This window comes from Salvelinus sp. IW2-2015, unplaced genomic scaffold (genome assembly GCF_002910315.2).
Source record: "Salvelinus sp. IW2-2015 unplaced genomic scaffold, ASM291031v2 Un_scaffold1752, whole genome shotgun sequence".
Lineage (NCBI taxonomy): Eukaryota > Metazoa > Chordata > Actinopteri > Salmoniformes > Salmonidae > Salvelinus > Salvelinus sp. IW2-2015.
This window is the reverse complement of record NW_019943133.1, coordinates 143347-156046: the sequence shown is the minus strand read 5'-3', so window position 1 is coordinate 156046 and position 12700 is coordinate 143347. Positions and strand designations below refer to the sequence as shown.

The 12700-nt window shown below is 47.4% G+C and overlaps 1 protein-coding gene and 1 non-coding gene across 3 annotated transcripts in view; both read right to left on the bottom strand.

Moving 5' to 3' along the window:
• Nucleotides 1-889: 889 nt before the first annotated feature.
• The window catches only part of LOC112071869 (retinoic acid receptor alpha), a 131886-nt gene continuing 120075 nt past the window's right edge, over nucleotides 890-12700 (bottom strand). For both annotated transcript variants that reach the window (XM_024139300.2, XM_024139301.2), the window contains 6 exons: nucleotides 6856-6997; nucleotides 5182-5342; nucleotides 4781-4957; nucleotides 4129-4333; nucleotides 3638-3796; nucleotides 890-3018 (listed from right to left, as the gene is read on the bottom strand). In XM_024139300.2, the coding sequence (XP_023995068.1) occupies nucleotides 2813-3018; nucleotides 3638-3796; nucleotides 4129-4333; nucleotides 4781-4957; nucleotides 5182-5342; nucleotides 6856-6997 (1050 nt within the window). In that variant the 3' untranslated portion in view covers nucleotides 890-2812. The remainder of the gene's footprint in view (nucleotides 3019-3637; nucleotides 3797-4128; nucleotides 4334-4780; nucleotides 4958-5181; nucleotides 5343-6855; nucleotides 6998-12700) is intronic.
• Nucleotides 8287-8372, bottom strand: trnap-ugg (transfer RNA proline (anticodon UGG)). Its single transcript has one exon. It is a non-coding gene; the product is annotated as a tRNA-Pro (tRNA).

Here is a 12700-nt window from a genome sequence, read left to right as displayed (position 1 = left end):
TCGTGATATCTGTTCTTCCTCACTTTATCTGACCTGACCACTCCTCCCCAACTCACCGCTGTCATGTTGACTCGTACCAGACTGCGTCTCTTCTCCTCCCATAGGATCCCGATAGCTATCAATAACATATCCGGACAGAATTACATTCCCCTCTCTCCCTCAGTGACATGAATAAGTATATTTCATATTCTCATAACCCAACAGCACTTAACTATTTTGGTCTTGCCCATTCACCCTCAATGGCGCACACACACACAATCCATGTCTCACTGGTCTCAAGGCTTAAAAATCCTTCTTTAACCCGCCTCCTCCCTCCGCTACACCGATTGAAGTGGATTTAACATGTCACATCAATAAGAGATGCCAACTTTCACCTGGTCAGTCTGTCATGGAAATAGTTGTTCCTAATGTTTTGTACACTCAGTGTTTTGTCTGAACTAAATTGAGGGGCCAATAAGGGAAGAAACCTGTAGTTTCTAACCATTAAAAAGGGTCTCTGAATCTCGTATTGGTTTTTGCAACGTGACCTGCTATAGTCCTCAGGTCCACCAAAATGCTGCTCTTAAAGTCCCACCACAATCGTATAAATGGTGGACCCACACCCAGTTAAGAAACATTTAAAAACACACAGATACACAGACATGTTTCTTTATTAAACGTTATTCTCTTCGTCCAATGATCTGGCATAATCAAAACATTTATTTATTTCATCCACAAATGCTGGTTGTGCATCCGATTGCATTACAAGTGAGTGCGGGGGGGGGGGGCAGTTGTGCGTTGTCATACTGGCTGCAGTGAGGTTGGCCACGAGCAGCGTTTGATCCGTTGTGTAGGGCAGATCCACTGCTACTGAACAGCAGAGGCAGTGGTGTTGTGGGGAAANCATTGTCATGCATTGGCAAGACAGCACAAACTGATCTAAGGCCAGGCTAGGGGAATAGCTAGGTACTCGGATGTGACACAAGAGTCCGGGATGACAGACAGATGAATACTGATAGTGTGTAAACAGAGGCAGTTGTGTTGCTGTGATAGATAGAGAGAGGTGCCGATACTGTGAAACAGACTTACAGAGGCAGTGCTGTTGTGTGGTGGTGGGGGGGCAGGGGACTAGAGAGAGATGGGGAACATAGGCAGTGGTGTTGTGAGCATACTGATATCGGGTCACAGAGTTTACATGGACATAGATGGATACATCCTACTGACAATGTGCTACATAGGCAGTGGTGTTGTGAGCATACTGGTAATGTGGTACAGTTTGGGACTGACGGTGAGGGGGGGGGGTAGTGGAGGGCGGGGCATAGACATTGACAATGTGCTACAGTACAGAGGCAGTGGTACTGGGAGGGTAATACATACACTATCCAGACGTGGAATGAGGGAGGGACCACCTTGGGAAAGAGGGGGAGAAGGGGATCACGGAGCTGTTGGTCAACAAATTGTCATAAATCTTTCCTTTTTCATTTCAGGTGAAGTAGAAATGTAACTCAACGGCCGTGGTGGTCCTAGAAGTCAGCCCCTTCCTTAAGTGGTCTAAACAGTCGATTAGTGATCGATGCCTTCACTTCAGAAACCAAAACGAGAACAAAAAAAGCTGAACATAAAAAGGCTTTGACAATGTCAAAAGAAGGTCTGGAGTCCGTGTACTTTAAAAAGGAGGAATACATCTTATGTACATTATTTCATGGCTGCTACTTTCTTACAGGTCATCTTCATAACTCCACGACAACTTGACTCTAGATCATAGAACCACTACGTTTCCTTTTCTCCCATGAAAAAACAAAATGCTGTAAATGGAACAAAACAGAGAGATGCCAACCCAACCCGGTCCAGTTTGTGTATCAATTTGATCCAACCTGTGAACGTGACAGTGCAAGAGGTCTCGTGCATAAAGTGAATTGCATCTGAAATCATTTTTTGTTCTACTTATCTTTCGAGTTGATAGAAGAAAAAACACATTTCCACTGTGACTACTTATGTTGCGAATATTTCCTGGGTGAAACGAAGAGAACAAACCACTAGGTCTGGGAGGGTGGGGGGGGGAAATCACAAGTTCGAAGAACAGTGTGAGAAAGAAAAACTGAAAAAAAGACATTCACCCTGGACAATTCAAATTGCAATCATTACTTTTTCATATATAATTTATATTTCCATATATCTTTTGTAAGAAAAAAATCAGTCTCTTGTATAGGAGAAGGTGAGGCAGGGCCCCCCCCCCCCCCCCTTCGAGCCCCCCATTTGCTGTCCCTGACAACATTTAAGGATGACTCGTGCCCAAGTCTAGTGGTCCGTCTGTCTGACTAATTCCCTGCAGAAAGACGTGTGTCTTGTCGACCCCTTCGCCCCAGGTCTGACGGGCACCGAGCCTGAATTCCCGTCCAACGTCTTAAGGGGGAGAGAGGAGGAACAGCGAGTCGTCACTGAGGAGAGTAAACAGAACATCTCAGATGAAACTCCTTGTGCGGCGGCAGCCGATCCCTGGTGCTGGTTCTGAGGCATGTCTATGGTTGTGGTGAGGGGGTAATGGGGATAGTGCCATCCAGGTGAGATGCCCCCCCCCCCCCCTATTGTTCAGTCAAGTATGATGGGTTCGGCCCCGTTTCGGTGCCCGGTCTGGGTCTGAGATAGGGGGAGTGGGGGGGACGGCTGTCTGTCCATTGAGGCCTACGTTTGCCGTCAAAGTCCGTCCTGGTTGGGCCCGGGCTTGGCCCTCTTCCTAACCCCACTCCACTCTGGCCTGGTTTGTCACAGTGTGGGAGTCTGTAGTCATGCCTTCTGGCTGTCCCTGCCTGGGGGGGTGGTGGTGGACCCCCATCTAAGGGGAGGGTGCAGGTGGGCTGCTGCGAGCTGAACTGGGGGACAGGCTGGGGCTGCAGCTGCCTGGTGGGGCCCCTCCTCCGCTGGAGCGGCCCCCGCTTGCCCCCTGGCCCTCCAGGCCCTCGGAGTTCTCCAGCATCTCCTGGATGAGAGGGGGCATGGAGCCTGGGATCTCCATCTTCAGAGTGATCACTCGCTCCGCTCCTGGAGGAGGAGAGGGATGGAGGGAGGGAGAGGGAGGGAGGAGAAGAGAGAGGCAGAGAGAGAGGGTCATGTGTTATGTGTTCCACAAGGTTCGGCCACTACAGCAAATGTCGTATGTACGACCATAAACATTTATCTTCAAATAAATGGCGCATGATATAGCTATAAATGGCAGTATTGCTGCGCTGAGACTAGGACTGGATTAATGCAGGGGTTTACAAAGGCTGAAGGCCCTGGGCCCAACACTGTAGGGTGCCCAAGAGGCAAAAAATAACAACAAATATACAAATCACAGGAGCCAACTCTCAAAGTTCAAAATACACCAAAGAGCATAATTTAGCCACAGAGGATAAATAGTTTCTAGAAAATTAACTGTGGATTAAGTTGCATAACAAGCACATACAGGTAACTGCCAAAAATAAAAGTCTACACCAACATAAAACAATACAGTCTACCAATGACATCACACTGGTAGAAGTTTAAGCTACACTAAAGCTACCATATATATATATATATATATATATATATATATATATATATATATATATATATATATATATATATATATATATATATATAAATATAAAAAACAACGCAGTGTACAGGCGTGCTCTCTCACCCTTGGCGCTGATGCTCCTGAGGTCCGTGATCTTCATCAGCATCTTGGGGAACATGTGCGGTTTGTGAGGCCTCCTCTTCCTCACGTAGATCTTCAGAGCCTCCAGTAGGGGCTCCTGTAGCAAGTCCACCTTGTCTGCCTGCTCCAGATCCTGACGGTCTACACACACACACACACACACACACACACAAACAATGAAAAACACATCCTTAATACCCAAACTTTACGCTCAAAGAGCACGCCCAACCGTGGCATGATTCACACAGCAGCATGATAAACAGCAGCATTATCCACATGCAGTATTAGGCGAACTCACGCCTTCACACTAGTAATACACACAGCTGACAAAAACACACTAGTTGCTATGCCACAGCCGAGACTTGTTTGTACTCATTTGCTGAAAAACAATGACAATTGGCCTTTCGACCTCAACTCCCGGGCCCTGACAGGAGTGTAACGGCTGGACCAGAATCCGAGCAGCGGTGCAGTACCTCCACACAGCAGACAGATGCCGCTGAGCAGGCCGGTCTCGGCGTCGTCCATCTCCAGAGGGAGGAGTGTTTGGGCGAAGGCGAACACCAGGTCTGTGAGCGGGCCGAAGCCCGCGTTGTGCATCTGGGTCCTGTTCAGGGTCAGCCCGTCTGAGAAGGTCATGGTGTCCTGGTCTGGAGTGTAGCGCGTGCATATCCTCAGAATCTGAGACGGAGGGATTGAGAGGTAGAGGGGGGGAAGGAGGGGGGGGGTGGGGAGTAAGTAAGTCTTGCAAGAGCCTTGGCTCATCGGAGCAGATCTCCTGTTTCTGTAGAGTGAGGAAGCTGGATGTGCAAGTACACCCCGTGGACAGGATGCTATACTACCGCAGGGCCTTCCTTCTATCTCCTTAATGCTGAGCGCCAAGCAGAGACGCATCGCCCCATTTTTAATGACTCGGCCCGGGGATCAAACTCCCAACCTTCCAATCTCAGGACGGACACTAACCACAAGGCCACTGAGTTAGTTGGAAAGGGAGGTGGAGCACAAATATATTGTATAGTGGTGTTAACTTTTTGCAGAGGTTTTGCTGTTTGTAATAAATATATATATATGTCCTAGTGTGTGTGTGTGTGTGTGTGTGTGTGTGTGTGTCCTGATGCGTCTCCTCACCAGTATGTCCAGACAGGCAGCCTTGAGCAGGGTGATCTGGTCAGCGATAGTGAGGGTGGTGAAGCCCGGCAGATGTTTGGCAAACTCCACCGTCTTGATGATACACTTAGTGGACAGCTCACTGAACTTATCCCATAGGTTTACGTCTAGAGCCACGCGGTGCTCTGCACTGTTATTCTATAGGGAGGGGGGAGGGAGGGGGAGAATGCGAGAGGCATATTATTCTGTGGTTCTACAAATACAGCGGTTGGCATGTTGAGAGTGCAAAGAGTGTATGATTGTCAGTGTTTGGTGTACCCAAACATATTGGCAGAGTGAGGGTAATGTTTGTGTACGTGTAACTTGTCGGTGTGCGTGCACGTGCTTGTGCGTACGTGCTTGTGCGCGTGTGTGTCACTCACCGTGGTGTATTTGCCCAGCTGACAGAGCGAGGGAAACGTCTCCTTATGGGCCTTGCGAACGCGTTCGATCATCTGCTCCGTCTCGGTACTCAGCACGTAGATCTCCGGACACTCGGGCTTCTTCTCCTCCTTCTTCTTCTTGTTCCGGTCGTTCCTCACCGCTGAGAGCGAGAGAGAAGGAGATGGAGAGAGTTATCCTCTAGGCTCAAATGACAATTCCCGAGGATGTGTGATGATTGTGAGGTCGACCTGGTTAACGCCTCCAGGTCGACCTCACAATCATCACATAGCCGTGCCATCCCCAACCAAAGAGACGACAAAAGAGACAAGCTAGACATTGTATGGCGGGGGAACAGACACATCAACCACTAAATGGAATTGTATATGAGAGAGAGAGAGAGAGAGAGAGAGAAAGGATTGGAAAGATGAAGGGAGCCATGATAGATAAGATGCTTTATTTTTACTGTTCACTATGTGTGTGTGTGCTGTTGTTCCCCAGAGACAGAGCTGCCAGCGTGGGCCCAGAAAACACAACCTAATGAAGCCATTAAAGAACTATTAGCCTGGCGCTCCAATCAGTCCTGACCACACACACAACAGAAACTGGGAAACGGAGATGCCCCCCCCCCCCATCCAACTCATCATCAAACGTTGATTATTTCAATCAGCTGTGTAGTGCTATGGCAAACACCAAAACATGCACCCAGGAAAGGGGGGGGGGGGGGGGCAGGACGGAGTTAGGGAAACCCTGCTGTACATGACATGTGATAATGACATGTGCCTCCGCTTGTTGTGAGTGTGTGTGGCGGGTGGGGTGGTGGGGTGTAGGTATTTGAGTAAATAGCATCAGGGTGTCAACCCCCAGAGATCAGAGTCTTCGTGTCAGTGGTTCTATGTCAAAAAGGATGACAGGTTGACCGAGATGTCAAGGTCCGGTCACAAAGGTCAGTCAAGGGGATTTAAGACAGCCCTGGACACACGCGTAGCCCAGCTACACAACTCAATATAGATCCCAGTTTAAAAGCAAAACACACACATCGGATTTTGTCAAATTAAAACACGTTTTTTTTTATTTTATTTTTTTAAACAACACAAACACAGCGCTACATCCCAGGTGTAGTAACATGCTCCCCGCCACTAGATGTCAGTGGTTGATTTCCCATAGCGGCCTTGACTGGGATGAGTGTTGATATAAACCAGCGCCTCGGCGCACTGAGGTGAGTTTTTGGGGGGGGGGGGGCCAAAGAGGACGAAGTGCTAGGAGATTGTTTCGGCGCTTAGCCTCGTGGAAACCCATAGGGGGATATACAGTGCATGTGAGCCGTGTGTGTGGTGGAAGTGGAGACGGGCATGGGACTAAAGGAGGGAAGCCATCATGGTGGGTTGTGCATTATTGCTCCTTGATATAAAAAAATGTCTTGAAATGTGTTGGAGCCATCACTTTTTGTCACGTCAGTGTGTGGTGCTTTGAACATTACTTTGGGAACACGTTTCTTGGGAGACAGCATTTCACTCAGAAGAGACAGACACACGAGAGAGAGACACGAGAGAGAGACACGAGAGAGAGAAATAGAGAGAGAGAGAGAGAGAGAGAGAAACATGTTTCCCATGCTAATAAAGCCCCTTAAATTGAATTGTGGGGGGAGAATGACAGAGACAGGTAATGGTACTCACACTCCTTGGACATGCCCACTTCTAAACACTTCTGCAGGCGGCAGTACTGGCAGCGGTTGCGGGTGACCTTGTTGATGATGCAGCCTTTCTCGCGATGACAGGTGTACACCATGTTCTTCTGGATGCTTCGGCGGAAGAAACCCTGAGAGGAGAAGAGAGGTCGGGTGTTACATTTGCTCTATTTGCTCATAAAAAAAAAGAAGATAATTGTAAAGAAAAAAAAAGAAAAAAGCGGGAGTGAAGGAGAGAAAGATTGCTTTTACGTTCTGGTTTTTCTTTGACAAAATAAGCCTATGAATGACATGCGTTGCTGCCAATGTAGCATCACGGAACTGAGAAAGAGAGAGGGGCCATAAAAGGTTCTTGACCTAAAAATGCTCGTTTTAGATAGCAGCGGTATCATTGCGATAGTAAAACTAGAACAGGCCAGTTTGTGTGTGGAGACGGAAGGATAGAATGACCAACGGTGTCAACAAGTCACGTGACAAAGGACACCGCATAGGTGACAGGCTCTAACATCCAATGACACTCAACATGCTGGTGAGTGATGTTCAAACGTGTGGGTGTGTATTGGCCCAAAACTCTCGTGTTGACCTATGGAGGGCGAGTGACAACAACATCAGTACATACGTAATAGTGATTGGGGTGGGGGGGGGTAGATAGTTACATATCAGGATATTATTTTTGACGATATGTCGTATCGTTTTAACAATACCGCGATACTATTTGTGCGCCAGTCGGCTGTACCTGCACCCAGTATTTTTCCTTCATAGCCTGTTCTCCATCTTCTTTATAAAAACGGGAGCCAATTTGTTTTCAGCACATTTATTTCCATGACTGATCGAAACTCGTTTTCTCACGGCTCTCTCTTGTCCCTCTGCAGCAGACATACGATGAGCGATATGTTCGGAACATCCGAGTCTCGATAAAACCACAGTATCGAATGGCAATAGAATTGTGAGAATCTTAATACACATCGTATCGGCGCCTAAGTATTGTCATATTGTAAAGAGAGGTCCTTTGCAATTCCCAGCTCTAATATGTAACAGGCTGTCTTCACACACACACACACACACACAACCCCCAATGACTCAATACGACACATCAACTTCCTTAAAATGAGTGCCCACACAGTGTTCAACTTCCCTTTCTGTGTGTCTGTGTCACGGAGCGTATCGTCCCACCACGTGTTTCTCCACAGTGACTAACCGTGGCACCACCGCCGCACGTGCTACGCTCTACTCTGAATCATGCCCGATCACACTCTGCTATTTGGGCATTCTAAAACGAGGCTGTTAACATATTTCGGGACGTGACTTTTACAACCCACTAAGCTGAGGGAAATGTGCGAGCTTTGGCAGCGCGTGCACACTTTAGGTGCCAATAGCGCAATTTGAAGGGGAAAAGTGTGTGTGTGTGGGAACGAGAACGTTCCCGTGTATTGGTCCCCTGTGGGAAATCGAACCCACAACCCTGGCGTTCCAAGCGCCGTGCTCTACCAACTGAGCTACACGGGACCATTAAGTGCGTTTGCGCATGTGTCTGTATGTGTATCTATGCGGCTGTGTGGGCCTAGCTTGGCTAGGGGCTAGGTTAGTTGTGCCACACTGGGTGGGCATTAACTCACCAGTCTAAGCGCCAATGAGCTCCCCTTGGTTAATCCCTTAAGGGGCTTATGGGTAGGCAGGGCCTGGTGGCATCGGGGGAGCTTCACATTAACTCCCATTCCTCTTAATTACTCTCTAAAAAAGGGAAGACGAAGCCCACCAGCTGCTGCCCTCCTCGCCCACAGAGGCGATGGCGGCGAGAGACTGACAGGCAAGTAGTGTGGGAAGCGTTCAACCTATTGTGTTACGTGTGCGTGCGAGACGTTTGGCAAATACAACGCATGTTCCACCGTCATCTTGTGAATGTCTTGATCTTGGTCACCGATCAGAATATTGACAGTGAACAGTGCGGATTTAATAGCGTCTGTGTGCTGGAGTCATTCGTACAGAGTCATTCGTACAGAGTCCTTCGTACAGAGTCCTTCGTACAGAGTCCTTCGTACAGAGTCATTCGTACAGAGTCATTCGTATAGAGTCATTCGTACAGCAGTCATTCGTACAGAGGTCATTTCGTACAGAGTCATTCGTACAGAGTCATTCGTACAGAGTCATTCGTACAGAGTCATTCGACAGAGTCTTCGCTTACAGAGTCATTTCGTACAGAGTCATTCTACGAGAGTCATTCGTACAGAGTCATTCGTACGAGTCCTTCGTACCAGAGTCATTCGTACAGAGTCATTCGTATATAGAGTCATTCGTATAGAGTCATTCGTACAGAGTCATTCGTACAGAGTCCTTCGTACAGAGTCCTTCGTACAGAGCCTTCGTACAGAGTCATTCGTCTACAGGAGTCCTCTAATCGTACAGAGTCCTTCGTACAGAGTCCTTCGTACAGAGTCATTCGTACAGAGTCATTCGTATAGAGTCATTCGTATAGAGTCATTCGTACAGAGTCATTCGTACAGAGTCATTCGTACAGAGTCATTCGTACAGAGTCCTTCGTACAGGAGTCCTTCGTATAGAACATTCGTATAGAGTCATTCGTATAGAGTCATTCGTATAGAGTCATTCGTTTTACAGAGTCATTCGTATAGAGTCATTCGTATAGAGTCATTCGTACAGAGTCATTCGTACAGAGTCATTCGTACAGAGTCATTCGTACAGAGTCATTCGTATAGAGTCATTCGTATAGAGTCATTCGTACAGAGTCATTCGTACAGAGTCATTCGTACAGAGACCAACAGAAGCGGAGAGCCTTTGTTGCTGACCTATAAAACATGTCATCGAGACGGGATGACTGAGTGATGGCATACAGAGAGGTAAGAGGGTGCTGGACAGAAACACACGGAGTAGACCAAACATTAGGAACGCCTTCCTAATATTGAGTTGCACCCCCTTTTGCCCTCAGAACAGCCTCAGAACACCATGGACTCTACAAGGTGTCGAAAGCGTTCCACAGGGATGCTGGCCCATGTTGACTCCAATGCTTCCCACAGTTGTGTCGAGTAGGCTGGATGTCCTTTGGGTGGTGGACCATTCTTGATACACACGGGAAACTGTTGAGTGTGAAAAAACCTTTTGACACAAATCAGTGCGCCTGGCACCTACTACCATTACCCTGTTCAAAGGTACTTAAATATTTGGTCTTGCCCATTCACCCTCTGAATGGCACACGTACACAACCCATGTCTCAATTGTCTCAAGGCTTAAAAATCCTTCTTTAACCCGTCTCCTCCCCTTCATCTACACTGATTGAAGTTTGATTTAACAGGTGACATCAATAAGGGATCATAGTTTTCACCTGGTCAGTCTGTCATGGAAAGAGCAGGTGGTCCTAATGTTTTGTACACTCAGAGTATATGTGAAATAAATAGGAAAACAGAAAAGACAGAAAAGACAGATGAATATTTGAAAAGACAGGTCAAGAACAAAAACATACAGGTGGACAGATAGACAGAGAGAAGACGAGTAGAGGGTACAGACAGACAAGGCAAGCAAACAAACAAATCAAACGTGAACAGAGGGCAAATACAAACAGACAGAAAGTGACGAATAAACAGGCTGTAAAGAAAGAGAAACGGAGAGCAAATGTGGCCAGATTTGCAGCCAGATGCACAGGCTAATGAACTGATGCCCTGCAGCAACTAAGAGTATTGCTCGTGGCGGCGATTTGTGTGCCCCTCTGGTGCTGCGCTTTGCCCAGCAATATCACTAATCCAGTCCATCGTGCACGCCCACACACAATTGTGGGGGAGATTAAGTGGCGACAGCCCCTAATGTTGGCAGACCAGAGCTGGTGTGTGTGTGTGTGTGTGTGTGTGTGTGTGTGTATGTGTGTGTGTGTGTGTGTGTGGTGGCAGAACAGAGTTGGTATGGCTTCGGCAGCGTGCACAGGCCAGGCCAAACACTCCTCTGATCTGAGCCCTGTATGAAGGTCAGGTGACCCGTTAAGCCCCTCCCTAACCCCCCTTTGTCTGTCGCCCTCAACCAGGATCAACAGAGCTGACATGGATGACTTGAAACGTACCATACATTAGCAAACATAGCACATCTGATGTCGGCCATTTTGTGCCAAATGGCCCTGGTTTCCTCAGCTTATGGGGTTTGTAAAGGTAGAGAAATGTAACTGAATGCAGCCGGTGATGGAGTCAGTGTGGACATGATGGGGCGTGAATCTAGCCCCGTTTCACTGGGTGCGGTCACATAGTGAACATACTGTGTGTAAGCCTACCCTCCCAGCAGAAGGTAGTCATGTTACAACAGAGGCACTGCCAATGTGATGGGTGATGCCCTCTCCACATGCCAGAGGAGATTCCTGTGCCCAGTTTGGCAACGGCACTGCTTGGCACGGCAGTGGCACAACCATGAGAATCTCTCCATTCCAGTTAAGCCCTTTTACTGGGTAAGTCTCCGTGCTATCACATTTATAGACTCAACTCCCACTGATGCAAACAGCAAATTCTTCATCACATCTGGCATTAGTATCAGGTCAACTTGGAATCCATGGAGAACTAGGAGTAAGCACTAACTAAAACAGAAAGGTCTCTATTGTTGTGCTAGTGGTGTGTGTTTGATGCTTTATAGGATCATGCTGCCCTACACAGGCCAATCAGCATCAAACACAGGCCAATCAGCATCAAACACAAGGCACAGATACAACAGTAGAGCGAGACCCTACTCCCCGTGCTACAGCTACAGTTGAAGTCGAAAGTGTACATACACTTAGGTTGTCATTAAAACCCATTAAAACTCGTTTTTCAACCACTCCACAAATGTCTTGTTAACAAACTATAGTTTTGGCAAGTTGGTTAGGACATCTACTTTGTGCATGACAAGTAATTTTTCCAACAATTGTTTACAGACAGATTATTTCACTTATAATGCACTATATCACAATTCCAGTGGGTCAGACGTTTACATACACTAAGTTGACTGTGCCTTTAAACAGCTTGGAAAATTCCCCAAAATGATGTCATGGCTTTATCACACGTGGTGTGATCATAACAACATACAGGAACTCAAGTCCTTCTGTTCACCGGACTTAGAATTCCTCACAATCAAATGTCGACCGCATTATCTACCAAGTGAATTCTCTTCGATTATAATCACAGCCGTATATATTCCCCCCCAAGCAGACACATCGATGGCCCAGAACGAACTTTATTTGACTATGTAAACTGGAAACCACATATCCTGAGGCTGCATTCATTGTAGCTGGGGATTTTAACAAGGCTAATCTGAAAACAAGACTCCCTAAATTCWATCAGCATATCGATTGCGCAACCAGGGCTGGTAAAACCCTGGATCATTGTRATTCTAACTTCCGCGARGCATATAAGGCCCTCCCCCGCCCTCCTTTCGGAAAAGCTGACCACGACTCCATTTTGTTGCTTCCAGCCTACAGACAGAAACTAAAACAAGAAGCTCCCGCGCTCAGGTCTGTTCAACGCTGGTCCGACCAATCTGATTCCACGCTTCAAGACTGCTTCAATCACGTGGATTGGGATATGTTCCGCATTGCGTCCAACAACAACATTGGCGAATACGCTGATTCGGTGAGCAAGTTCATTAGAAAGTGCATCATCGATGTCGTACCCACAGCAACTATTAAAACGTTCCCAAACCAGAAACCGTGGATTGATGGTAGCATTCGCGCGAAACTGAACGCGCGAACCACTGCTTTTAACCAGGGCAAGGTGACCGGAAACATGACCGAATACAAACAGTGTAGCTATTCCCTCCGCAAGGCAATCAAACAAGCTAAGCGTCAGTAGAGACAAAGTAGGGTTGCAGCATCA